This window comes from Nanorana parkeri, unplaced genomic scaffold (assembly GCF_000935625.1).
Source record: "Nanorana parkeri isolate BGI_ZX_2015 unplaced genomic scaffold, ASM93562v1 scaffold191, whole genome shotgun sequence".
NCBI lineage: Eukaryota > Metazoa > Chordata > Amphibia > Anura > Dicroglossidae > Nanorana > Nanorana parkeri.
Window position 1 is genome coordinate 513,888 of NW_017306459.1, and position 27,758 is coordinate 541,645.

The following is a 27,758-nucleotide window of genomic DNA, read 5'->3' on the forward strand; positions in this document are numbered from 1 at the left end:
GACCCCCGTCCGCTGTGGGGGGGGGGGGGGGGGGGGTTGTGTAGTTGCAACAATCTTCCTGTCCTAGTGCAATAGCAATTACCTGAAGGAAGTAAACCCTGAAAAAAGAAAACTACCGTGACTCAAACACCACATCGAAGTACTGAAAAGCTGCAATACAAACAGCTGCAATTGTTCTTAGGTTTAAATACACTTTAATGTTACAATTTATCTGCAGAACTAACATTACAGAAAAATGACTTACTTTCTGCGAAGATGAAATCCAAGTGATGCAGGAGACACAGGAAGCAATGGAAAAGAATGAGAAAGAGTTAGTCTCTATAAATTCAGAAATATGTTATACAGAATAATTCATAAGACAATATAGATTAAGTCATTTCTGCCATCCCTTGAGAGAAACCTTATTTTCTGGGCCATTTGAACTATATATGTTCAATGTGTTTAGGGCCACAGCAAATGGACGTTGGTCACAGGTTCAGCAGCGCAAGATTAATCATAACTCTTATTATCACACAGAAAGCAAAGAGGTGAGGTGTAACCATTCAGTAATAAAGCTGCAATTGTCCAATGTGTGGCTTTAAAAAATGTTTAGTGTAAGGCTGGTCATACATTGCTAATTTTTACGGACTGCAGCTCATAGGCTGCAGTTACTGTTCAGGCTGAGAATTTTAGAATCGTATCCTTAAACGTCAATTGAAAGACCAACTTTCATTGTACAGAGAGGTGCTGATGGAGCCACATACTCCTTAAATTTTGGAGTCAGCAAGGCTCAGCCAAAATTCAATCAGTGTAAAGCCAGCTTAACAGTCCCCATAGTTGTAATTGTCCTGGTGTGTGACTTTTAAGAACTTGTTTTTTTAAATAACTCAAAGAATTTGCTGCAAAGGACTCAGGATATAACAGCATATTAGAGCAATATACCATCTTATGGCAAAAATAAAAGTTATATAATATATAATGAGTGCTATATTGTTTTTTAGTGTTGTCAGTCTAACAAATGTGGACATGCATACATGATGGGAGAAGCGCAGGGATAACTTTCAATTAACATTATCCTACAAGCTGTAAGAGCTAGTCCCTATTCGCAAATATCTGGATTGGCCGATCCTCAGCATTAGCTTTGGAGGCCGTGGCTGGATTCCACTGGACTGGATGACTGTAGGGCAAGCCTGGCATGTGACCTTCGAGCACTGGGCCTTGCATTGTGGTGCCTCTAGTGTGACCTGGACTCACTTTGCGAGTAAGCTGTATAGGCTCAATACAGGGAGCTACCTCATGATTAAGATTGCTGAGCACCACTTTAACCCCTATATTTTATTTCCTTGGTTTACCACAGCAAGGGTTAATGCTCAGGGACTGACATTAATGTAATCCCTTTCAGCGCAAGATAACACATCCTCGCCACTGCTCCGTTCGCAAGTGAAACAAAGGTCCTTCTCAGTTTGTCTTTAATGCCCTCCTACAGTGAACGTAGTCACCTCAAGCTTTCAAACCCTTTCCTGCTACCAGCAGCTGGTTTGAAACTATTCAAAACTTAGCCTTGTGCTTTACTTTTCCTGCAGTGCAGCTCAACATGATATATCTCAGACAGACTGGAAGCAGTCGCACTGTATTGTGCCCTTCCAGCTCAAGATCCCCTAACAACTCCAGTACTGCATGTAGTGCACCTGCTCGAGGGCCTGACACTGAGTCTGGAATGTTGTCCACTGCTAACATCTCTGTCCGGGAGGATTTTACTACAGTTATGCAAGATTTTATGTGCCAAATTGCAACCTAGTATGCCGACTCTGCCCGAAGGTCATAAGCAAGCCTTCACACCTTCCCCTGAAGAACCTGCCTTTTGCTTTAGAGGCCACCGAGTCTCCTGCCGGAAAGTCTCTGTCTGATGACAGGTCTCAGAAATCCCAGGTTTAGAGAGGCAATTTCAGCTGTGTGCAACACTATGTAACTGGAATATGAGCTTTTAAGGATCCCATCAATAAACCCTTTGACATTCTTTTCAAAATGTTGTTTTTGGCTGTCAATGCATTGTAACCTACCCCGGCTGTGATGCTAGTCTGTCAAGCCTAAGAGGACTCGACGAGGGCCATAAGAAAATATGCTGCTTTCTTTGAAATAGATCCTGTTTGTGGAACCTTTTGAGCTTTTGCCAGCAGCCCAGAGCTATTACATGGACAGGTTAGTGAATATCTCCTGTCTTATAGCCCACATTAGCTTCCTGTCAATGAACACAAGGAGGGTCTCAATGGCTTAAAAGTTGGACTGCGAAAAAAGGGGTTCATAAAACATTAACATCTCTTTGGCACTAACCTGGACACCGTCAAAAAAGATGTCATTAGGGTAAGAGAACTAATATTTCCCAACATAAGAAACCTAGACCACAAATCTGAGGCCAAGGAGATGTACAATCTTTAGACCCAGCCCTCACCCTCCAAAGCCAAAGCAAAGCAAAGCCAGGTGTCCAGATCAGTTGCAAACTTTGGGATTCCAAATGTCCTTCCAAAGTGAGGGACATTTGGTATCCTTTACAGACAGCATCTCAGATACCCGGGTACGAGAGGTGGTTTCCAGGTGGTACAAGCAAGAGTTCCGCCCCTTTCCCGCTTCATGATTCATGACTTCCAACCTGCCTGTGTCACCCACAAATTAGCAGATACCCATTCAGCCCTTTCAGATCTACTGGATCAAGGGGTTATTACCCTAGTTCCTACTGCAGGGAAATTTTAGGTGTTTTACTTCAACCTTTTCCCAGTTCCCAAAAGGGGATATCCACCCCATTCCTGATCTCAAGGCCCTAAATGTCTTCATTCGGGTTAAAAAAAAAAAAGGTTTGTCTTTAGGTACAGAGATTCCCTAGCAGAAGCAGTAGATGATCTAGTGGCTCTGTATAAGTACAGTCTAATCAACGACTTTGCTCCCCTAAAACTCCTCCTCTGTATGCTCCACAGGTTCGAGATGGAGGGCTTTATGGTATTACGCATAGCTCTGGATTGGGCCAGGGACATGTTGTATGCTGACCTGATCAAACCCCTGGAAGATGCTCTGGGGCTCTTGCAGACTGTGAGGATTTCTGTCTGGAGGACCAATTTACCATCCTGCTTCACAGTTACTGGAGTTACTGGGCATGGCTATTGAAAGCCAAGTCTTAAGGGACAGGGTTATCGCTGAATCAGTGTTAAAGGCCAGGAACCTTAATTCCCACAAGGTCTACCACTGCGTGATAAAGGCATGCTTCCCAGGCAATACTCCGGGGAGTCCTCACTCATATACAATCAGGTCCAAATTAACAGCTGGCGCTGAGTACCATTAGGGTCAGATTTCGACAATTGTGTTCTTATTCCAGAGACTGATGGCTTACAATTGTTTGATTAAAATCTTTGTTCAGGGTGTCCCTCATGTAGTACACAGGGGGACTGTGTGTTTACCCAAAGCTCCATGGGATCTGAATTTCATTCTCCTAACACTTTAATGACGGACGTTTAAATATTTCCACTATTACTCACAAGGTTGCTTTCTTTGTCACCACCCCTCTGCATGTTTCGCAGCTGGTGGCTTTGTCCTCTAGGTAGCAGTATAACCCAAATGCCACTGAATCCTGTATTCCTCAATGACATTTAAAAAAGTATTTCTAATAAACTAACAGACCTTCCGTTCTCACTGTTAGACCTTGATGAACGCTTCTAATGAAGAAATATTCTTAGGCTGTCTTAGGCACTGCAAGTGTGATATCTACCAAAAGATTTTAATAACCGATTTTAGGTACATTCAACAGGGGTGTGGAATTCCTATCGGCTGACGCCTGGAACATGTAGTTTTTATTTCTACATTTAGCCCCATGCTTCGGGCAAGCAGGACTAAATATAGAGCGGGGGAGCCGTTTTGTACAAGTTATTCGAGCGGCTATACAGCCACTCAGATAACGTGTATGCAGCCTTCTTGTCTGCCCTTCATGGTCCTCCCCCCTCTATGCTCCATCACCCCCGCCAGCCGCCTCCCTCTGTGCCGTGGTTATCACTGTCCCCTGCTGTTTTGGGGCACCCTGAACCACGGCAAATGCCTTCATCATGGAGAGCGAGGAGCATTAAAAGGTTAGGTTCACTTTTCCAAGTAATTTGAGAAAATGTAATTACCTGCTCGAATCTGGCCCCAGCCCTGCACTATGGATTTTGAATTTCACTCGCAAATTGTGAGCACTCATTGGTCAGCATGGTCACTTCACTGCGCTGACCAATGAGAAGCGTTCCTTAGCACAGTTAAAAACAATTCTGTATTGTGACAAGTAAATTGTCATGAGGGACAAGTAAATTAGGCCCTGCTTAAGTCATTGGACAAGTAGTTTTTTTTTATTTCCACACCCGATTCAACAAATACTATAGTAGAAAATATATTTTAAAAAAGGAGCTGTGCTTTCACTTTCAGTGAAGTTGACTTTTAAATATACTCCTCTACCCCCAATGGACTCATGGTGGCCCCCGCCACCCGGAAGAGTACGGAAAATCCATAGGAATGAATGGGGTGGCAGGGAACATGCGCATTAGGCACATGACAAGATGTATTTATTTTATTGGTTGCCCAGAGTCTAGCAGGGTCGCACAGTGCAGAAGAGTCCCTGCTGAGATTTATAGAGCTTCTCTGAAAATCCTGGCCAGGACTTCCAGAATACCTGCCAGTACCTCTAAAATACTCACAAGAGCCCTGCCAGCACTTCTAATAGCACTCACAGAAGCCAGGCCAGTCCAGAATGCCCTGAAATCATTGCTAGGTGTGTTTCCTCTAATCCAGAGGGGTATTTAACCATCAGCTGGCTGGTGCTGTGTCTTGAAACCAGCTACCCTGTTCGTGCAAAGAGCTATAATACAGAAGTTGTTCCCATTTGTGGACTTGGACCGCCTGACCTGACCTCTGCCTGGACCCGTTTACACTCTCATTTCCTGCCTTTCCTACCGATTAACTTGTTGACACAGACTGCCCTACTATTCTCTGCTTGCCGCCTGTCTCGACTTCTGCCTGGACCCCACAACACTCTTGTCTCCTGTATTATGGCTGCGGAGCCTGACCACACTCTGGTCTACTGTCTCCACAATGGAGCCTTCCTGTCCTTGGCAGGGTGATCCTGAGGACTGCGATCTGGTACCAGCAAGCAGCGAAACCCATCTCCACCATTAGGAACTCTGGGGGAAAATCAGCTGGTGCTCATACTCTGTGCCTTGGATGAGCCTGTGTCACCAGCCAGGGGGTGTCGCCATAAGAGAGGTTTATTTCAAAGGACAAATTCACTAAAGGTAAGTCTGATATTATAAATCTAGTAATCTGTATGCCAGAAAATCTTAGAGTTAGGTTTTTATGTTACTGCTCTGAATGGATGTTCAATTTCTGTATAATTCAAGTGTTTAATTACCTTCATTAAATGACACACACTTTCAAAGCATGCCCCTCAGTAGATCATGTTTAACATTAAATATTCATCTTTATATAGAATAACTCCCTGCACAGTAGGAGTGTTTGAGCAGCTTGCTTAACTATCTTTGCCAATATACTCCTAATTTTGCCAACATGTACATTATCCTAGGGGATTTATGCTGCTGAATCTATTTGGAAATGTAAAAATATTTAATCTTGCGTCTTTGGAGACTTTTTCCCTCAAGTGCATTTTCCTAAATACATATATGAGAAAGTTTATTATATGAACCACTCCTGATGTGAAAGATGGGAAATGGGTCAGCGCTGGTCCTTTATTTCCCAATTTAACCTTTACTAAAAAAGGGACGGTTAGAATCCTCCATTTCATATACTGCTGATAAATAATTACGATGGAAAAAAATGTCTATAGCAGGACAGTTCCCTTTCACACGAGCATCATCAATTCAGTCGAGATTCACGGATGCAAAAAAACCTGATGAAAACTGAATCAGTTTACATCATTTTGCACATCCGTTGTCAGTTGTGTTTACATAATTTTTTTATATGTCTGTAGTATGGTGAATTCCCATGATTCTTTGCTTTACTCCAACATGCATTGAGCTTGCCATGCTGTTTTACACAACGCAACCTAAACTGATGGTTAGATCAGTCCCAGTCTGTCAAAATGGAGAGCTAATCCGTCTCAAATTGCGGACCTCAACTGACACTGATGTTTCCTAATGTATACTAATGGTCATCAGCAGGGCTTGAAAAATTTGGCGGTGTCTCACCAGTCAGTCAAAAATTTCACCAGTCAGCATGACCTGACTATAGCCTTGCAATATATGTTAAACATTTTTGGGGACAGATAGAGGTCTCTTTTGTGACCCCACGGGGGGGTTATTTTTTTTTAATATATAATGAAAAAAGTACCATAAATATATAAAAAAAAAAGTTTCCCTATGTTATAAAACATTTATTCTTACCCATATTTTTAGTAAAACATAAAAGTCGGGGTCACGTCGGGTAAATAGACACCAAACATGTCAAGCCTTAAAACTGCGTGCGCAAAAAACGCCCATACGCGACGATTAAAATGCTTTTACTGCTCATCACTTTAGTGTTATCAGTGATTAATGGCTCTAGAATTATTGCTCTCAACGAACACGGCAGTCACAGATGCTGATACAAGTGATCAAGCGTCTATAGAGACGCTCGATCGCTTGACTGTGTTAAGCTCCACCGTCTGCTCGTCACAGACGAGTGGACGAGTGGATTTTTCGAGCCCTGGTCATCAGTTTTCATCCGCAATGCCATAGAGATGCATTGTTGTTTGTTTTTCATCTGCAAATGGAGGGTTGGAAACCTGACAATCTGAACACCCGTGTGAAAAGGGCCTAATGCAGTCATAGAAAAAATTTAGCTACCAACATTATGGTGACTATTGGTAGCTCTGTCTGCTCAACTGCATTGTATTATGATGATGCCCAAAGTGGGTACATTGCATAATACATTCCAAATTTAATAATACATGTATTTTATGTTAAATTAGTGTTTTGATAGTGTTTTGCTGTGGTAGTCACCAAAAGAAAATCCCTTGCTCCCCATTTACTCTGCTACCATAAACACATACAGCCTCAGTCGCATCCCTTCTGACCAGGATTTCTGCAAGTTCAAGCTGCTGCACATGCTGACACATGGAAGAAGTCTCATATGACATTTAACATGAGAATGTACACCTCCACTACAGAAGCCATTGGTTGATATTTCCAGCACATACTGACCATCTGATTTTTTTAAATGATCAATGAAAATGTTTACACAGTTTGAGCCCTCCAACCTCCCCTAATAGGTCATAACACAGGTACTACTCTTTCATTCACAGTTGGATTTTCCCCAATTATTAGTGTGTCACCATTGACAGGCTTTATAGTAACCAAAGCAACCTGGTAGGGCTGCAGCTAACGATTATTTTCTTAATCGATTAGTTACCCGATTATTTTTTCAACTAATGATGATGATGAATGATAATGAATGATGATGATGATAATAATAGTTGCCAACTATTCTCATAATTGATTATTATCAATTTAGTCGATTAGTTGTTGCAGCTCTACAAGCTGGCACAATTGGGAATTTTGATGTTAGTATCTCATCACCAAAGTCTCCAAAAGCAATATCCAAATAAACTTGGCACAAGCTACACGATGATACACAGCATCAGTTTTGGGTGGGGTTGGCTTTAAATTATTGCTTTTTCTTAAAATAAATAGTCATCATCTTAGTTCACAACTGCATGTGGTTATTTTTCAAACAACAGGCCAGAGAGCTTTATTACAGAGTTCTATACAACATTGACCCCATACAATAACCCGCTGTTTAGTCAGCAAGCCAAGATTAATAAGAAATTATGCTAATTTCCTGAAGAACACATAACATGAGATGAGAAGAACAAGCAAGATGTGTACTCATAACAACCTTTCCTGATGTACTGCACATTGTTATTGACCTTATGTCCATGGCAGCCACCCAACATTTTGGTTATGAAAATATTCTGCTCACTGTGATGCCATTGATATGTACAATTCTTTCTGTGCTAGTCAGAACTTTAGACTTTTAAACATGAAACATAAACGATGTATGTGGCATGCTGTACACACCTGGTTTCTTTTAGGCCTTCTTTCTGGATGACTTCCAAGATCTGTTTTGCGGTCATTGGTGAATTGGGATGTTTTTCTAAAGCCTGAAGAATAAAGGGAAATTACTGTTAGTAACTGTAACTCTGATCATAAAAGCTGAACATTACTTTAGAGCTAAAGTATTTTTTAATCTACGAGTGTTTAAAGCAAACCGATTGGCTAACTCCATAATATAATTTAACACTGGACTGTAAAAGCAGGCAACCATAGATGCCTAAATGTAAATCTATCATTCTTTCGGAGCACTGAAGAAGCACCAACACCCTAAGTCTAAATCGGACATGGGACCTCCCTTCTTTGAGGTTAGGGCCCTGACAAGCTAGCCCCATCTCCAAACAACCCAATGTGTTGAGCGCATACAGAACTTAAACCTCAGAGATCCTTTGCCTATCGAGCTTCCAGGAATTTAGAGCCCTCATGGTGCTCTACAATCTTGATAAATATATTCACAAGTACGTATTGGTGCAATTTGACCAAATGTATAATTTTATTGCAGAAAAACAAACGTATCTGATTTGCTACCTCAAAATTTTTTAATCAGCTGCTAAAACTGTTTAGAAGCAATGCTGAAATGATATATAGGAGGTTCTACAAGGCGGAGGACATCTGCCTGAAGTTCTCAATTTTCATGGCTTCCATTTTATTCTAGGTTTTCAGTGTTTTTGGTTTAAGAGTGCTTGCTGATCAGTGTAGTAAACTCGCTTAAGGCTTATTTTTCCAATACAGGGAACAGAAGAAGACTTCTGTGAGTTAAAATGTGATCATAGATTTGACAGTGCATATACGATCCATCCATCTTCAGTGCAAGCCATCTACAGTGCAGAAGTAGGCAGCAAGAGAGTAGTGTAGAATTATCAAGAATAATTGATTTTCAAAATGCCTGATCTACTGCTTCCCAGGGCAGATTGTTGCTGAACTGGGTGACTCATCTTGAGTCTTTCGTTATATGTAGATTCAGTTTCTAATGAACAATATGACAATATGCAGCTTTTAAAGCGGTTATCTAAGCATATATTGGGAAGTCCGGAAACATCCAATAGAAGTTAGATAGCAACCAGGTAAAGCAGTAGAAGTACCATATAGTTTTTGGTGGCTGCAACAGAAGGAGTGCTGGGAAGCAACAGAAAAGCATAACTGGGTCAGGAAGTGGCCTTTATGGTTAAATCTGTTTACAGAAAGTGGCCTTTAAAAAGAACCTCTTATTTTGCCCTAAATGGGCAGGGTATTTTTAATTAAGCAAATAAAAACAAAAATATTCTAATGATCAAATTACACATGGAGATTGACTCAAAATAATTAACTGAAATAGAAACAGCCGTGTAGAGGGAACATTTGGGAAAACAAAACCATACTAAGGAGGGGCTGCAGTAGATGTGCTGGTTTAACCTTCATAGCTCACAACATGGCAAAAGTAATTATCATGTATTACCAAGGTCTCCCCCAAGCAGAATTTTCACAGCATAAAGGTGTTTTCAGATGTGCTATCCAAGCTGTTTAACAGAAGCACAAACAAACTGGCAAGGCTGAGGAATGGAAACACAATAGTTGGCAATGCATCAAGCTTACTTCCCTTTGCAAGCATGTCCAGTACCATTATTAGATCAGAACTGGCAGAAACCATTGGGACTGTAATACACCTTTCTATATTCCTGAGAAGTATCAGCAGAAGTGGTCAAGGCAAATGACTTATGATGAAAAAACAAGGACTGGGGAGGAAGAAATAAAGCCCAAGAGTTTCAGCCTGATACTTATCCATTATGAATACCATCAGGGAGGCATCTGATGACTCCTAACATCATTTTGCAGCAGGACAATAGCTTCAGACACATGGTCAAAATCATAAAGAATTATTTAAAGCAATCTAAACATCACAAAGTCAGCCTGGGATTACCTCGAAAGACAGAAACAAGTAAGACAGCCAAGGTCTGCTGTGGAACTGTGGCAAGTATTTAAAGCAGGACTGGACAAATCCTAGGAGCCAGGTCAGGGCTGGAAAATCCCAGGAGTCAGGCTGGCAATGCTCCGTAAAAATTACAGCTGGCGCTCAACATTTGAGGTTCTCTATTTGTTGTCAATGGAGCTGGCTCCTAAACAAATAATGCTGGCTCCTGGATTGAACAGACTGGCTCCGGAATTTCATAATTTGTCCACCCCTGATTTAAAAGGAGAACTATGGGGTCAGGGCTTTTCCCCATAGTTCTCCTTAGGGTAACGGGAGGACACAAACTAGCGTCCTCCCGTTACCCTAAGCTCAGTATACCGCGAGCTACGGCGCGCGGTATACTGAGACGCCGGAGCGGATCCCGACATCGATGTCGAGATCCGCCCAGCTGCGTGAGTGACAGCTGGCTCTGCCTATCTAGAGGCAGAGCCAGCTGTACCCGCCCCCTCCCCCGTCCGTTCTGCCAATGAGCGCTGGAGGATCGGAGCGGGGGAATCCAGCCCCTCCCCTGTCACGGCAGAGAGCCGTGACAGGATCGAGAGGTGAGCGAACGCCGGTATCTGTTCGCTCACCTCCCGATCTACTGAGCCGACCTGTGAGAGTCTCATTGTCACAGGTCGGCTAGAACTATGAGGTGAGTGGAAATCACTCATCTCATAGTTCTCCTTTAAAGGATGCTTGGAACAACCTACCACATTAGTTTCTTTAGAAAGAGCATGCCTAGTGTACCTTAGAGAATTATTGCCGTGTTAGAAGCAAAGGGCAGTTAGAGAAAATATTGATTTCATTTGTTTCATTCTATTTACGGCGCTTTTTGGAAAGCATGTTGATTAATAAAAACAACTCAAGGCATTATTTTAGAAAGCATTCCTCAGTACTTGCTAGTAACTGCTACTGTCACTTCTGAAAAATTCAAAATAATTCAAAGCGTGCAGGGCTTTACTGAGTTCAGACTTTGTGAACTCAATTGCCAGCTAATATTTATTTTAATTTAATCCACACATTTCTACAGCAGCCAGACACTAGAAAGGCCACTTTTGGATAAAAGCCAGTTAACCTACCAATGTGATTTCGCATTATGGAAGGGAATAGAAGAATGTCTCCATCAAAGCAGCACATATGAATAACACTCTACAACTCATTTTGTAAGAAATAACCAAATAACATACATTTTTTTAATTTACAGGAGGGAACTTACGAAAACATGTGAAGATCATATGATCTCAAAGTAGAAGATGTCCTCTTGGGAATGGAGTTTAGGGCCCAGATTTCCAGGACCACAGCGTATATCTTCTGAAACCATACTACCATCATATGTAACAAAATGATGAAACATTTTAAGTAGGGATGCACCAATATATATTGTCCGCCAAAACATATAGGCCGAAAACGGCACTTTTGTCAAAATAGTGCAATTTTTGTGCTGATATAGTGGCGCATCTGTTCTTTCTCTCCTCCCCGCTGGGCGCTGCTCCGTCCAAGCGGGGAGGAGAGAAACGTTCACAGGCGGCCAAGCGCTGCGGGAGGAGAGCGCTGTGAGCGGCTGGCGTCTCTCCTCCCACACCTCTCAGGCTCCTGTGACAGATCAGAGGAGAGCGGTGTGTGTGGGCGAAGTCAGCTTACAGTGCTGTCAGCTGTCAGGAAGCAGAGTGAGGTACAAACGCTCAGTGATCAGTGATCGCTGAGTCTTTGTAAATAATTGAGGACATAGTATGGTTACTATATCCTCAATTATGAATGGGAAGTGATCTACATCACCTTCTGTTCATTCATGATTGTGGTTATAGTAAACACACTCTGTCCTCATGTGATAAATGAACAGGAACACTCAATTTAGAGGCTTCCTGTTCATTCACAGGGGCTGCAGAAAAAGAGATTGAGGACTCTGTGTCCTCAATCTCTTTTTCTATTTTAAAAAGGAAATATCAGGGGTCTGTTTAGACCCCTATTTCCCCAAAGCATCTAAAAGTAAGGTAAAAAATATTTAATAAAAATAAATAAAAAGTAACAAAAATTTCAAGTTTATAAAAATGTAAATTTAAAAAAAAGTTAGATAAAAAACATTTTCAGTTTCGGCCCGACATTTTTTTTATTTCGGTTTTAAAATTTTCATTTCGGTGCACCTCTAGTTTTAAGTGTTATTAGTTAACCCAAGGCAAACATGATGTCTGATAAACTGTATCAACTAGCCATTGCTAATATTTAACAATTAGCCATATAAACAAAAAAAAAAGCTGGTTTCTGATGGGAGTTACTATATACGACAGTCCTGTGCCACATAGGGCTAATGTATTAACAAAAAAGAATAGAAAATAAGAAAATGTTTTGTTTTTTTTTTAAACAAAAGTTGCTGACAGGCAGTTTTTTTTTTATAGCAGAAGAGAATGTGAGTCTTTCCACCAAAAAAAGCTTCCAAAAAAGCTCCAACCTGCACGTCATCTATTTCTCCTTCTGTGCACTGAGCCACGACTGTGCAGCTCAGTGTACAGGCTCGGCAAGGTGCTGTGCCGAAATGCAGTGCACATAGCGGGAGTTAGGTTACAAAACTAAAGCAAAAACTAAGTGGTTGCTAAAGGAAGCCTCCACATACCTCCTGTTACTTATGAAAGCACTTAATCCACCCCATTCTACCCATGACTACCAATACATGCATACATGTCTGGCGAAAAAGGGGGCTTGATAGCAATTACATTTTTCAGATCGCTTCATTATATAATATGGTCTTCAGTAAGAAAGGAAAGTTAACCCAAGGACAATATAAAGAGGAAAGGTATGTCCATACGCTTCTAGCACCGTAGGGAGGAAATGTTCACAAGAACATAAAAAATATCTAGAGGTTACCCTTAGAAAACACAGAAATGGAAAAGGGCAGTAAGGACAATGCTAGTTAACAAATGATTGGTACTCAATACAGATGCTTCCGACTCTCCTACAAGATATCATTCAAACACCATTAACTTTAAACAGGATTAATGTCTCTTTGGGAAGAAACTGCAGCAGGCACTTGAAACTTCTCAATCCTCCAAGTTTTAGAAACCCTTCAGTCAAGACTGCATATAGTGCTGGGTACTGAGAGCTTTGTGAATACATGAAATACTGCTGTGTCTTACTGTAAATTTGAACAGCCCAGATAATAATTTTCTTTTCAGGTTTGATGTCAATGCCACATAAGGTCTTTTCTAAGATATGCCTTAAAACGAACAGTGGTAAAGTTGCTCATCTTCCCTGTAGCCAGCAAGGTTTATCATTATTTGCTTAGTTCAAAGAAAATATTGAGTTTAAGGACTCTGTATTACCTGGAAGAAAATGTGAATTTCTAAGAGTTGCAGAGGTCCTATTTCAGAATATAAAGGAGGGTTTCAAATATAATGCTTTAAGCCTTTAATGCACTTTATTTTAACAAGAGTAGGTAGAAGTAAGTATTACTAAAGTGAAATTATCCTTCCAGCAAAGGGCTCAGTCCTCCAGAGCGGCCGATATGGATTTATACCAAGCGCTTTCAAACAGTCATGTCTTGTACCCTAAGTTACCCTAGAGGTTATTTTCTCCCATTACACCAATGCACTTATTGAATGTACAAATTTGAAAATGTGTGCGGCAAAAAAGTGAACTTCCCACATACACAACTTTTATAGGAAACACTTTTAATTTTCTATTAAAGTGACATTAAAGTCAAAACAATGTTTCCCTCCCCCAATGTTAATTAAAGCACTTATCTTAAATTATGTTTCTTAATCCGATCTTCTTCTTTCCTGTCCTTTTCAGCCTTCTCTCCAGCGCTGCGGCGGGTCTCCGATCCAGCGCTGACTCCTCTGTCCTTGCTGGCACTTCCTGTCCCACGGTGTCTGCATGCGGATGCACGCGTCCATAGACTTACCTTGTGTCTCTCCTCGTCTCCCGGCCGGAAATGTGAACTGCACATGCGCCCGCCCCAAGATCCTTTGCGGCCGCCCGAGAATTTTCACATTTTCAGACGGGAGCGTGCGGGGAAGACACATTGACCTTTTTTAAAGCGTTTTTTAAAAACACTTTTTGCATATATCAATTGTTATAATTGAAATTGTTACAATAAGTAAACATGTTAAGACTTATTGTCAAAAATACCCCATGTAATTGTTTTGTGAAAGTTACACTGGTCTTCCCAGCCGTGCCATAATTGCAAGAAGGTATTTCAGACAAAATGTTGCAAATACTCCTTGAGGATTTTATAACCTATGAAGTGCACTTTCCCTGTCAGGGTTTGAAGGTCAAATAGGTGATGAGCCTCCTAGAAATTATACACCGCAAGGTAAAACTGGGAGCTGCATGGCCAGACAAGAAAAGAGATTTGGGGAAGAAAAGTGTAGATCAAGCTGTTCTGATCCCACAGAGACACCATAGTATCCACTATTTCCACTAGAGGATCTCTGTGCCTGGAGTTAAACCTGTCTAGTTTATTTGAACCTGGACACTAAGAGGTCCCCATCTGGCATCCCCAACTGTTACACAGGTGCTGGAACATAATTGATTGTCGAGACCACTCACGCAGATCCAGGCAATGCCAGCTGAGGAATTCTGTCTGCCAATTGTCCACATCTAGCATGTAAACAGCAGACAGCACCGACACAATAAGTTATGCCCAAGACAGATTTCTACTTTTGCCAAAGCAAGACTTATGGTTTCTCCCTGATGGTTAATGTACTCTTGCTCTTTGGCGTTGTCAGACTGAATCCTGATCAGCTGACCCATCAATTGGGATGTCCAGCTTTCCAAGGACAACCAAATTGTTTGAATTGATCCAGAATACTGATTGGGAGATCCTCCTACTTTCAAGTCATGTGCACCAACAAGGTGTCTAGAACTTCTCCCCCGGTCTCTACGTTTCCAAAACCATTTTTAAAACTAGCTAACTATGCACTGGCATTGCTTTGTGTGTGTTAAGGATGGCAAGAACATGTATTTAAAGCTGATTGCCAAGCAAAGCTACAGGTAAAAAAGCCAAAGTTGAACAATACACATATCAGACATTTCAGCAGCCAAACCTGAGCAGAGCTTAGTGGGTGACTTGGTTTACCTGGAGGTAAGCAATACAGCTAGGTCACCTGCTTATCACTGGACAGTGAATGAACAGTATCAAACTAATGAGCTCATTCTTTTGTTCACTCCTCCGGTCACAACCCAAATATATAGACTGATTCCATAAAAAAACAACAAACCAAACAAACACAATCGGACAACAAATATGATATGCAGGCAACCAGTGCCCACACATGCATGCAGTAGTAAATACCAGGCAAATCTAATATTTCTGGATAGTGTCCTCACATTCCCTCATGGCCGATAGGGATTTGCAGGAGGCAGGAAAAGCTTTGCCTGTTATGTGCAGGAGGTACTGTCAGCTGCTGCAGGTGTGTGCAGGGACCAGACACAATCTCTGTGAAGCATATCTAAAGTGTAAGCATTTTCTATTGGCTTTCGATGGTCTAAAACCTTGCAAAGTTTCTTTTTTTTTTGCCGTCTCGTTGGGATATTTAACTTCACTTTCTCAGCAGGGAGGGCGAATCACCTCTGAGATGTCATTAAAACAGATGACACCAGTGGAAGTTTCCCCATTTGCAGTGATAACTGTATATTTTCGGGTCCTTATCACTATCTGCCCCAGTGATAATGGTCACCAGGACAAATAGAGGGGTGAATCTACCCAGGTGGGACACTCGGCAATATATATCTGCTAGTGGTTCTAACCCCTATCCCAAAGCTCAAAAAAAGCTAAAGTTTTGGCTTTAGATACTAGATTAGTATAGAAAAATACTTTTAAAATTGCTCACCGAAGTGGATATACTTTAGGCTTGCATCTTCAATATAAGATTAGGCGATGCCATTAGTACGGTGCCTAGAAGTAACTTATATGGGGATGTGTTTTTGAGCTACATTAGCATATTCTCCATAGCAAACAAAAGTTGACTTTGTAGAATTGCTTTTCTTCCCTACCTAGTGTCATGATGCCATGATAATGTCCAATATTTCTCTAGTTAAGTAAAATTACAAATGGTGTTTAAAAATGTTCAACTTAGTAAACTTTTTAATTATGTTTTTATTTAACCCACATTTGAATAACTGCTCTCTATATTTGCTGTCACCTGCTGTCTACACAAAAAAAAGGAGTCATTTCACAGGCTAATAACCAAGAACTCCGTGCAAATCAAGTCCTCACCCTTGCAGTGGGACTACCCGCACACTGCAAGGGTCAGGTGCAAGATTTTTCTAGGGAGCTAAAACAACAGATATACTCACCTGAACTGCGATGTGGGCTGGCTGTTAGACTGGTTGTTTCAGCCTCTCTTCCCTTCTGCTCTGGCGGTCTAAGGTCCTGTGAGTCATCACGTCCGATACAGTGTAATGGACACGAGGACGCCTAGGGACAGTCCGACGCTGGAGCGGAGTAGGAGAAAGGCTGAAGGGACCGCTATAGGAGCCAGCCGTGTTCGTGGTTTGGGAGATTATCTTTCTGTTATTTTAACTCCCTAAACAAAACAAGGACTTAACCCTTGCAGTGTGGGGGTAGTCCCACTACAAGGGTTAAGATTTTATTTGCAAGGAGTTTTTTAACAGATAAGTAAAAAACTAATTACAAAAAATCTAATCATATGTTTCCAATTCTACAGAGCTCTACTAGATACAATCACATACATGCTCTATATACATAAGAAGCACACTCTGTAGTGCACACAAAAGACGTACTACACAACTAAAATATCCTAACACATAAACAAACACTGGAAGTATTTTTAGACAGGCAGGTACAGGCAGATGATTAGAAATCACACTATGGCAGTGGTGTGCACATTCCGACTATCCATTTCAATACATTGCTATTTGGTATACTGTATTTGCTACTCATTATACTTGTGGCTATTTTCTGCAATCTATCCTAATTGTCTATACCTTAACATGGAACATTATTTTCTTTTCCATACAGAGTGAAAAAGGGCTAGAATCTCTGAGCTTTTCACTGCTGCCTGTATTCCTGTTGGGGATATTGTCCCTCACTTCCTGTCCCAGTAGAAAAAGGAAGTAAAAGGGAATTAACTGGGGATGTCCCGATACCGAATTCTGGTCCTTCAGATTATATACATGATCAATACAATACATGATACATGATCATCATGAAGCTGTTTGGCTGCTATATTTATGGTCCATCTGTTTGATACGGCTAATTATGTGCTCTTTTCGTTTTTGTTTTTTTTCACAGTCTTTTGAGTTACAGTTCTTCATAATTTTAAAAGAAACTGCCCTAAAATCATTGGTCTGTATTGTTTTAGAAAAAATGTCACATGTCCCTCTAAGAAAAAAAAAAGGAAACCCACAAAAGTAGGCCTCAATTACCAGATATTCTGCACTGCATCAGAACGCCAATAACTTTAATATTCCAACCATAGTACATTATAACTCTATTCAGTCTTGCCATTCCAAAGTAACCTCTTACAGTTAATGTGTTAATTTCCACATACACAGTTATTTTTACAGAGATGGTAAACTTCAGCAATATAAAATATAATTAAAAGGTTAAAAAAAACCTACTATAAAAAAAAACCTATGAAATGTATAACATGCCAGAACAGTCATTTTTAAGTATTTACAGTTAAGTATTTACAGTGGACCTTTTCCCCAATCACTAAATATCACTTCATATCTGCTGTACATGCTGATATGAAATCATCTTACATTTATTATTTACGCAAACATATTTTTCTGTTACTTTCAATTATTGTTTTTCCACTTCCTGGTCTTATTGGGCATTAATGATGTAATGTGCCCAAGCTTTGAATCCTGGGAAGGTTACATCAGAAGCACATTGCTGGGAGATCTTATCTGTAATCTCACGAGATCTCAGGGAAAGGCATTTCCTCCCCTGAGATGATGTGCATGGTCACATGTCCTAGTCCCATGTGCCAGAGTTTCAGGAAGTAAAGGGATAAATATTAATCTACCCTAGAAAAAATGGCCACTGAGAAGAATAGAAAAATAAGGTATGCAAAGAATACAAAGCCGGCAATTATCTAGAAGTATCTGTTTGTAGATTGTCATTACTAAACATTTCTAAAGATTTATTTGTTGTTATTTCAAAGATAAGGGTAAAGGCCGCTTTAGGTATGATTATAGCACAGTGAAATTACTCTTTCTAGTCAACTGCAATGGTAAACGTATGGAAAATATACAGTTCACTATCAATCGAAATATATTCAAAAAAGAGCAAACCCTTAAAGCAGAAAGGTCATGTTACATCTATTACTCTATAGGGCAAATGTTGTAAGCGGGTACTCAGATGTCCCATCTATGAAAGAATGTGTGGAATGATTGTCAACAGTATTCCTGGGAATAAACAAATCAGGACATACATGCCTTTATATTTAGTATCGCTTCACTAGATATAGTTATCCCCTATGACAGTGTCCTACAGACATACAACTGAGCTTTCCAAACAAATAGCCAAAACACACAGCACTAAACATTTGCAAGCTACGCGGTCCATGGCATATCCAGGTCACCGTCATCTGTACTTTGCAAAACAGTCCCATTATCCTCTAGCAAAAATATTCTTCACTAAAATTGGACTATTTACACACATATATATATACACACACACATACACACACACAATATTTTTACACTAAATGTAAGATGAGATTAAATAGAGACAGACAGATCCGTGTGTGTGTGTGTGTGTGTGTGTGTGTGTGTGTACGTATGGTAGAGTAAGGAACAAAGCGCATTCAGTAACAAGAAATAACGTGAATGTATGCATGTTCTAAGTAAATCACTACTAAAAATTGTCAGCGCTACACAACAATAAAATAGAGGAAAATAAACTATACAAATTAATTACCCCCAACACTATATCCAACATGCATGATACCTAAAACTTTGGTTTTCCAACATGGGAGCCATTTTAAATCGGGAACATAAAGGTGAAAATAAATTAAAGGGCTTTTCTGTTTTACCTACAGACTAAAAACACACCAAGGTGATAATCGGCTACTAGTAATGGCATTATCATTATACTGTAGATTGATAGGCAGATCAAGCTTATCTTGTAAGCTATGGAAGTTAATGAGCACTGAAGAGGGTTGTGAAGTTAAAAGTCGACAGTAGGCACAGTGTAGTGCCATGTTTTAGGGTGAACACTTTAAAAGCTGAAGTTTAGGTTATTTTTATTGTCTTGTTATGCTGCCCCAGGGGCAAAATTACCTCCACAGGAGGTGTTTCCCATAGCCTGGTGGCTTCTGCTTAATGTAAAAACCATCCCACGAGTGCCGCCGCATACTCTCTACAGTACTGATCTTATCAGACGCTCCCAGTGTGAAAGAGTCTGCAAAAGTGGCACTGCTCACCAGCTGCTTGCTTCCTTCCTTCTCCTCCTTTCATAGAAGTTACTATTATTTTCCACAACACAAAGCAACCTGTGATTGGTGGAGGAGGATCCTGTCATTCATCGGCCCATCCTCCAATCACAAAACAGCCTGGTCCTTTGCAAGCTGATGTTCTTGTGCCAAACTGTTTAGCAATGTTGTGATCACGCTTCTGTAAATGTTTTCCATTAACAGGATTTTCAATTTATAGTCCATAGCTAAACAGGTTGGCTTAAATCCACAGCCTCACGCCACTGCAAAACAGAACAAGAATGTTATGTGCCCTCTGATCTGTTGCGGCAGATAAAATATTGCCAGGAACATTTTTGAAGCCAGGTTTATAATGCAGAATACATTACACTGTATACAATAACTATAGGCAAAGATAGTGAGTATCTACTAAATTACCAGTGCTATCTTTTATGTGGAAAGATTCAAGATGAAAGTGCTAGAAGAAATTTCAGCTGACACAAAAATAGGATTGAGATGAAAAATGTTGGTTTCCTAATCTACACTAAAAAATTACTAAATCAGTTATTCTGTTTTTTTCTACAAAAAAAAACATATAAAAGTTTAGTTTGGAAAGGGTTTCAGGTAAAAAATGTTAAAAAAATTTTTATGTAATGCAAAAACAAGTACAAACATTACATAAAAAAGAAGAAGACTGGATTAAAGCTTAGGGGACCTTCTGCAATTTAAATAATATCACAGCATCCAAGAAATTAATTATAACACAAGTTTTATTTTTTGCTCTAGCCACAGGGCAGCAGATGCTACCTCCTGAATTAGGAATGTAACAAAAAAGTGGGAAGAGAAAATATGAAATTAACAGTCACAAGCGCGGAGCAAATTAACAACATTTATGCAGCTACTGGAGGAGTGGACGCCAGAGGCAAAGCCAGAAGCTCTACTGCAATGAGATATTAATAAAGAGATTATTAAAGGGAGGCAACTGGTTTGAATACCAGTTGTATGGAAATTATTTTAACCAGTTTATATTTATTTAAAAATATGTCAAAATTGCTATTTTGGTCAGCATGGAAGAAAACAGTAGGAAACAAGTATATTAGATTTTCTAAAAAAGCACCAGAGACTCTTTATGAGAAGAGGTAAACGACTATCAGTGTAACAGTATAAGTCAGAAAGGTGGAATTTAATTGCATACCTAAATGCATTATAAGGGCTACATTACAGTGTCTGAGGTCTTACTTTAGAGGGGCTTGCAATGCTCTGGAAGAAAAAAAGAAATAATTTATTTTAGGGATGCACATAACGATGCTAGTATCGGTGCCAATACAGAATATCTGCTCCCAATGCCTATACCCACTTCAGGTATCAGGAAGCTGGGCGGCAAGTCATTACATGCGGCTGGCTTCCTGATTGGCTGAGAAGCTGGCTCCATGCTCCCTCTTTACTTGGTGACAAGGTAACATGGAGCCAGCTTCCTGATTGGCCGGAAGCTGGCCAATCACAAAGCTGGGCGGCAAGTCATAACCACCGACACTCCCCCCGCGGCTTGGCCAGAAAGTTGGCTCCATACAGTAAGTGTGAAAATATACAACATGACAGTGTCACAATTTCTCATATTGTTTTTTTTTTTTTGCTGTAAACCAACCTGTCTAAAGGGGCTTGTAGCAATGCCTAAATAAAATAAAAAGGCAGAATCTAGCAGAGATTAAGGAATGTGACCAAATGTGTATTTCTTTAAATGCGAATATCCTTAGTTTATTGTAAATGGTGTTATAAAGCTGTTAATGTCTAAAAAAAAAAACCTTATACAAACTTACATACACAATTATACATATCATTTCTATGTTGAGCAGCCATATTTGCTCAAGACATACTCAAGCTGTCCAGTTAAGTACCTCAGTAAATGCTACTCTTATCCGACGGCAATCCTATGGCTATCTAGTCACCAATAGATATCAACGGAATCAATCTGTCAAAGCAGTTCTTTAGTAACTATGCAGATTGCACACTCTGGCATGTGGAGCCCAACTATGGAGAAATCTAGAAGCTTGTATTAAAAAAAAAAAAATTAAAACAGAATGTTGAAATTGCATCATCCCAACTTTTCTTTGAGGCAAATTTCAAAATAACAGAAAACATTTTTTCTTTGCCAATACTTTATTTAGTCTACATATAATTGTTTTTGCATGCTTTAGAATGTCTTAGAAAAGTACGCTACTACATCTGTTTAGTACTACATTTTCTGTGACAGAAGCCTAAATTAATACAACATAATGACTACAAACACTATTTTGTTTTTAAAAAATTATGCCATCTAAAATATATATTTCCATCTGCTGCAGTAAAAAGTTTTTAGAACTGACGCAAAAAGTCATAATGTCGCTCATTTGCACCTCTGGAAAATTGAGGGTGCTCTGCTCATCATGTGTATATAGAATGCCCCCAGGAATTTACTTTCCTAATTATGTGATAGGTTCAGTGATCCTAGAAGTCTACACGGAGCTTAAAGTGAAATTACAGGTATCCCTAAAACAGCTGCTGTATTTTTAGTCCCGGCTGCTTCTTTTTTTCCTATTAGAAGACTTTTCTGATGGATAAAATAAGGCAGACCCCCTCATTTAGTAGTCAGTTTGAAAGGTGCAACGCTACTAAAACAGGTAAGAATCTGCTACAAAATCTGATAAAAATCCTTGCAAAGAATTTAGTTTATCCAAAGGAGATTTCTTTTTTATTTATTTTTTCACTTTAAACTGGAAGCAATGGTGGTCAAAAGATCTAACATCTGAATAAGTGTTCTTGGATCTCTTCTGGTATACACATACACTATAACTTTTAGGCAGGCATATATGCATATCCACTAAACATTCATCCCCAACACCAGTCTTAGCTTCCTCATCTTGGGGCCAAAAATGGTCGGCCAACAAGTGTTTGAAGAGGTCAAAGACTGTCCACTGACAAAATCCGTCTGAAATCAGACTGTGATACACTAGGTGACAATCATGTCATGCCTCTGGATAGTTTAGGAAGCGGCGTACCCGGGATTTTATTCCAATTAGAATAGCTTCTATTCCTATACAAGTCAACAGAAATGGAAAACTAGATCAAAGAAGGAAAATGCAGCTTAGCAGTAGGTCAAATGCAGGTCAGAAGGCAGCTGAGGTCAAATGTACCTGACAATGAGTTTGTCCATCAGTACAGGCCATTGGTCTGATATAAGTCCACAATTTTGTCACAGTCACAAATCCAGAATAGCACTAGTATAAGCAGGGCATACACGTAGATCACTAATATAAAACATTCTTATACAGGCAGTCCCCGGGTTACGAACAAGATAAGGTCTGTAGGTTTGTTCTTAAGTTGAATGTGTATGTAAGTTGGAACAGGTACATTTTTTAAGTGCAACTCCAGCCCCCCCAATTTTTTTTTTACTTTTAGATAGCATAGGGAAGGGTTAACCCCCTGTAACGTTTGTTTTGCGGTGTGTGTGCAATAGAATGTAAAAAGGATAAAGAAGTAGTCCGATCAGAGTGGCCACATCACACAACAGCTATTCATTTCTATGGCATTCCTGTATTTTGTCACTTATGCAATGTAAGGAAAATGTAGCGTATTTTCTCACTCTTGCTCCCTGCTTATAAAAACCATTCCTGAGAGAAACATGAAGGCTGCCGTTGCAAGCTTTGCATTCTGCAAATGCAAGTAGCCTGTCTGTCATGCTAAACCTCTGTCTTCAATACCTTGAGTCTAAAGCAGGCAATACACTGCTCTATTTTTTTTATTCAGCCTGTGGGCTGAACGTAAAAAATAGAGCATATTCCTCCATAAAAACTACGAGCATGTTGATCGAGCAATCCACGCCAGCAGCCGCTACCAGAATACCCGATCACAGCCAGCAGCTTATTGGCTGCCCGCTCTGTTCACAAAAGATTTTTCAACTGGCTCCTTCCATCAGCTAATCGAGGGATGCCGGCCAAATAGGTGCAGGCAGTGGCATCCACAGTGTTAATTTTGGACGGTTCCTCAAGAACAGGACACAATTCGTACAGTGTTTGGCCACCTTAACTCTAAGGTCTCGTTCACACCTAGGCGCATTGCATATGCGCGTCTGTCGCGCGATTCACGGTAAAAAAGTCGCGCAACAAACGCGCGTTTCCGAAGGCTACTTGGCTGTATCCCAATGGAAACGCGCAACAAAACGGCCCAAAGTAGTACATGTACCTTTTCAGGCGTGGGCCGTTTTGTAGCGCGTTAGGGACGGGCGGAAATACGCCAAGGTGGGAACGAGACCATTGAATACAATGGGATTTATATTTTTTAGCGTTTTGTAGAGTGTTTGTCGAGCGTAGAACGCGCTACAAAACGTTCAGGTGTGAACGAGGGCTTAACTAGCATACAGAGAAGGTGTTCTGACTTTTTTCATCTGCATACTTGTTCCATGTCAGTGAACCAGAAAGTCAGGCAACTTACAGACCTGCATTGTAAGTAGGAGCGGTAACTACTTCAAAAGTTTCGGGTCCTACAGGAGGGATAAAAACAAAAAATACTGTTACTCCTGGTCACGTGACTGGCATTATTAGCCAATTGTAGTTATCACAATGAAACAGGGAAAGTTCTTAAAATGTATTTCCACTGTTGCAGCCCAAATCCCCTCTATATGTTTATATTTTTCCATTGACACAGCATACCTAAAAGGAAATTCTAACATTTGTAGAGGTTTCTTTGAAGCAGAACTATAGGACTCTGCAGGCAGCTTCTAGTGCTTAGAATAGATGCCTACGATCTGATAAGGGACTGACTGAGGGACAGTTTTAAAAAAAATGTTCATTACCATACAATGTCTTCAGATCTTTAACCCTTTGTTAGTCCTGCTCATCTAGTTTACAAGTGATAATGAAATCTGCCAGCACAAAACACGCAGGGTTAATGATTTAAGACCAAACTCACCCAAACAGTGAACACTAACATATATCAAATGTAAAGTAGCTGTTATCCCAATTACTTTAAGTAATTCATTCAAGTTGTGTGCTTTGTGAGAAAACGCATCTCAGAGACTGGAATGCAACTTGCGTCCTTCAGTTGTTTTTTGTTTTCTCTTTTTGAAAAAGAAAAAATTCCTATTAGGCTCCATCCACACAGGAGTGGTTGTCCGCACGTATTCGGCCGTAAGAATACGAGTGGAGCCGCTACAAAAACATAAAAAACAATGCACTTTAATGTGCATTGTTCAGACAAGTGCGACCCTTTTAACGGATTCCGCACGTTCGCGGCTATATTAATAGCTGCAAACGAGCAGAATCCGTGCAGATGAAAGATTTTAGCATTTGCGTGCCACGCAGTCTTCCGCACATAAAACTGCGCAGGAAACGCAAACGCTATATGTGAATGGAGCCTGAGAGTGGAAACAGGTGGGCTTATGTCTTACTGCAAAGGACGAGCTGTAACATATCCACCGCTCTCAAAGCAACTCATTGGGAAACAACATTATTTTCTCTTAAAATCGTCCAAGGGATAAAGGTGGAACATGCACAGTGCAAACATTGTCACTTTTCCTCCGCTGCATTTTGTTTGTTTTTTAGAAAATATTGTTTCTGACAACTGGAAGTGCTTGTAACCCCACCTCTACACATTGTTGATGCTTTAATTGGTCATTCCATTTGTGTTTACTTGGCTGGGAACAAGTGGATGTCTCTGAAGACAACAGGTGATGATACATCTGCTAGCCCTCAAGGCAGCCACTGCTTTGCTGGGTCTGCTGTGATCTCCACTAGGACTTATGTAACAGGTATTAGCAATGCATGCGTGAAGATAATTTTCCCTTTTCTACCTTGATTTTGATGCTTTAGGATGACTAGGTCATTTCAAACACCGTATGCGGTCAGAAAACAAACCATGAAAATAATGTGACTTGAAGGTTAAAAACTCACTGTAGGTTCTATAGGAAGTCAATGCAGCAAGTGAACCACAAATGTAGGATTCACATGTGTATACTGTGTGTAGGATTTGTATAAAGAGAAACAGTAAAGGTGCCCATACACCTTACAATTATCTGCAGATTTTCTGTGGTCAGATGGGAAAAAGTGCAACAGATTGGCCCAGGTGGAGATTACTCCATCCACACAGTTAAGTGTAGATGGAGGAATCTGTTGCACCTTTTCTATCTGACCACAGAAAATCTGCAGATAATTGTAAGGTGTATGGCCAGCTTTACCATACACCTACTTCAGGGGTTTCCCACACTGAAGCGTGTAAAACAGTAACAGTAACCTGACAACTTAGGCCCCTTCCCCACAGCCTGATGTTAGTCTATGGTCAGCCAGATCTAAGTAGATGTGCAACCGTTTACATTTGGGTCCCCCCTGGCTCTGGCCAAGTCTGGAAAAACAAACGGATTAGAGTTCCGTTTCGACGGTAATCTAATGTAAACGGACACATGTCTATTTCCATCTGATTCCCCATAGACCAACATGGGTCTGGCAATTTCAGTGTTCTTCTCCATTGCAAGATGGAGGAAAAAAACTGCATAGTGTCACAACAGTGACATCTGTTCCAATCAGCAGGGGATCCCTGATTGGATCACCTGTGGATCGGAACTGTAGGCACCCATCTGAAAGAAGCCTAAAAGGTGCCCATACACTGCACGATTATCGTACGATAATCGTATGCGATCGGGTTTTCGTACGATAATCGAGCAGTGTGAACGGAGACGTGCAACCGTTTCTACTGTACGGTCGCACGTCTTCCGTCGAACCAGCATGTTCGAAAACCAGCCGGGAATAGAAAGAAAAGAAAATTGTCAGAAACCTTTCTGTAAAATCTGTAGAAAACACAGAACAGCCAGTGTCACAATATACCACTTACTGAATATCCTGAGGTGTCTGCTTGTACAGGTAGAGCAGTTTCATTGCTCAGTGAGTTACAGCCCTTTAAAGCATTGTATGAAAGATAGCTAAATCTTCTACTGTTTACAAGCATTCCACTTTACTATGTTGTAACTGATAGGAATGCACCAATACCGTTACTAGTATCAGTGCCGATACCGAGTATTTGGGCGAGCCAAATGCTCTGATACTTACACCCGATACCAGAACTTATGGTCACAGGCAGCTTCCCGGCCAATCAGGAAACAGCTGGTTCGTTGCTGATTGGCTGGGAAGCCAGCTTGTCGGCCAATCAGCATAGACCTGGCCAAACGGCATGGAGCAAACTTCCTGGACAATCAAGAAGCCGGGTGGTGGGTAATGACATACCGCCCAGCTTCCTGATTGCCCAGGAAACCAGCTGATTTTGTACCGATTCTAACAATTAAATAAAATATAAAGTTAAAAAAAAAGATAACTATATTACTTGAAATCAAAATGCATAAACTTGTTCAAATATGCCAGTATATGTCTGCATTTTACACATACACGGGGCCCCTGTACAGAGCTAGGGGGTAAGCATAATTTGCAAGCGTATCAGTTATTAAAGAACCTTTAAAACCCATGGTTCCTGTGGACTGCTAACATATTTTTTGGAAAAGTTTAAACGGAGGCATCCACCCCACAGACACCACATCCTACTCTGTAATGTGAAGCACTAGCAACCTGTTGAGAGGGAGGATACTCAGTGTAGAAAGATGTAAATACCGTGGGCGTCCAGAGCTTTTGGGGTACTTTGTGGTGCCTACAAAATAAAAGCTCACTTTGCAGGGCTGGCAACAATGACAGGTATGCTTTAAAGCTAAACCCCAGGCTCCATTAAAAATTATACCCTTTGGACATCAAACAGAAACAAAAAAATGTGTAGAAATACACTGTTTAAAGGATAGTTAAGTGGCTAAATTGCATAGTCAAAGTTACAAAGTTAGTACATAATCAAAAATTAAAACGTTTTGGCCAAATGATGAAGCTCAACTTCAAAGTTTAAAAAAAAAAATCTGCTGGAGTGTATCACAAGCAGGCAAACAGCTCCTTCATATGTTGTCACTGTAGTTTGAAGGACACCATGTTCCCGCTGGCCTTGCAACAAACTAATCATGTAGTCATGCATGAGTATTCCATTGTGTGCTGTGTTTAGACAGAACAGTAGTCCTGTCCATGTAAAATATAACTTCCTGGACTCCTAGTGACATCAATATGCAGAGGTTTAATGGGCAGGACAACCAGATCACAAAGTGCTTGGCTCCAATCACAAACAAAACCGGATGCATGGCCAAGTCAAGTTACTTTGCACTGACAGTCAAGAGGGAGATTTGTGGGACAGACTGAAAATAGAGCAAGTAAGGAGAAATAAAGTACACCAGCTGGTAATATGATGTCAACTAGCCTCTCTTAGAAGAGACGAGACACTAATGTTAGTATAGTAGAGTGTGCTAGCACA

The 27,758-nt window shown here is 40.5% G+C and overlaps 1 protein-coding gene across 1 annotated transcript in view; it reads right to left on the reverse strand.

Annotated features, from left to right (window-relative positions):
• The window catches only part of ASXL3 (additional sex combs like 3, transcriptional regulator), a 109,736-nt gene that overhangs the window by 70,198 nt on the left and 11,780 nt on the right, over positions 1–27,758 (reverse strand). Inside the window, exons 2-3 of the mRNA XM_018555322.1 lie at positions 8,061–8,143; positions 245–247 (exon numbers count right to left, since the gene is read on the reverse strand). Of these exons, the coding sequence (XP_018410824.1) occupies positions 245–247; positions 8,061–8,143 (86 nt within the window). The remainder of the gene's footprint in view (positions 1–244; positions 248–8,060; positions 8,144–27,758) is intronic.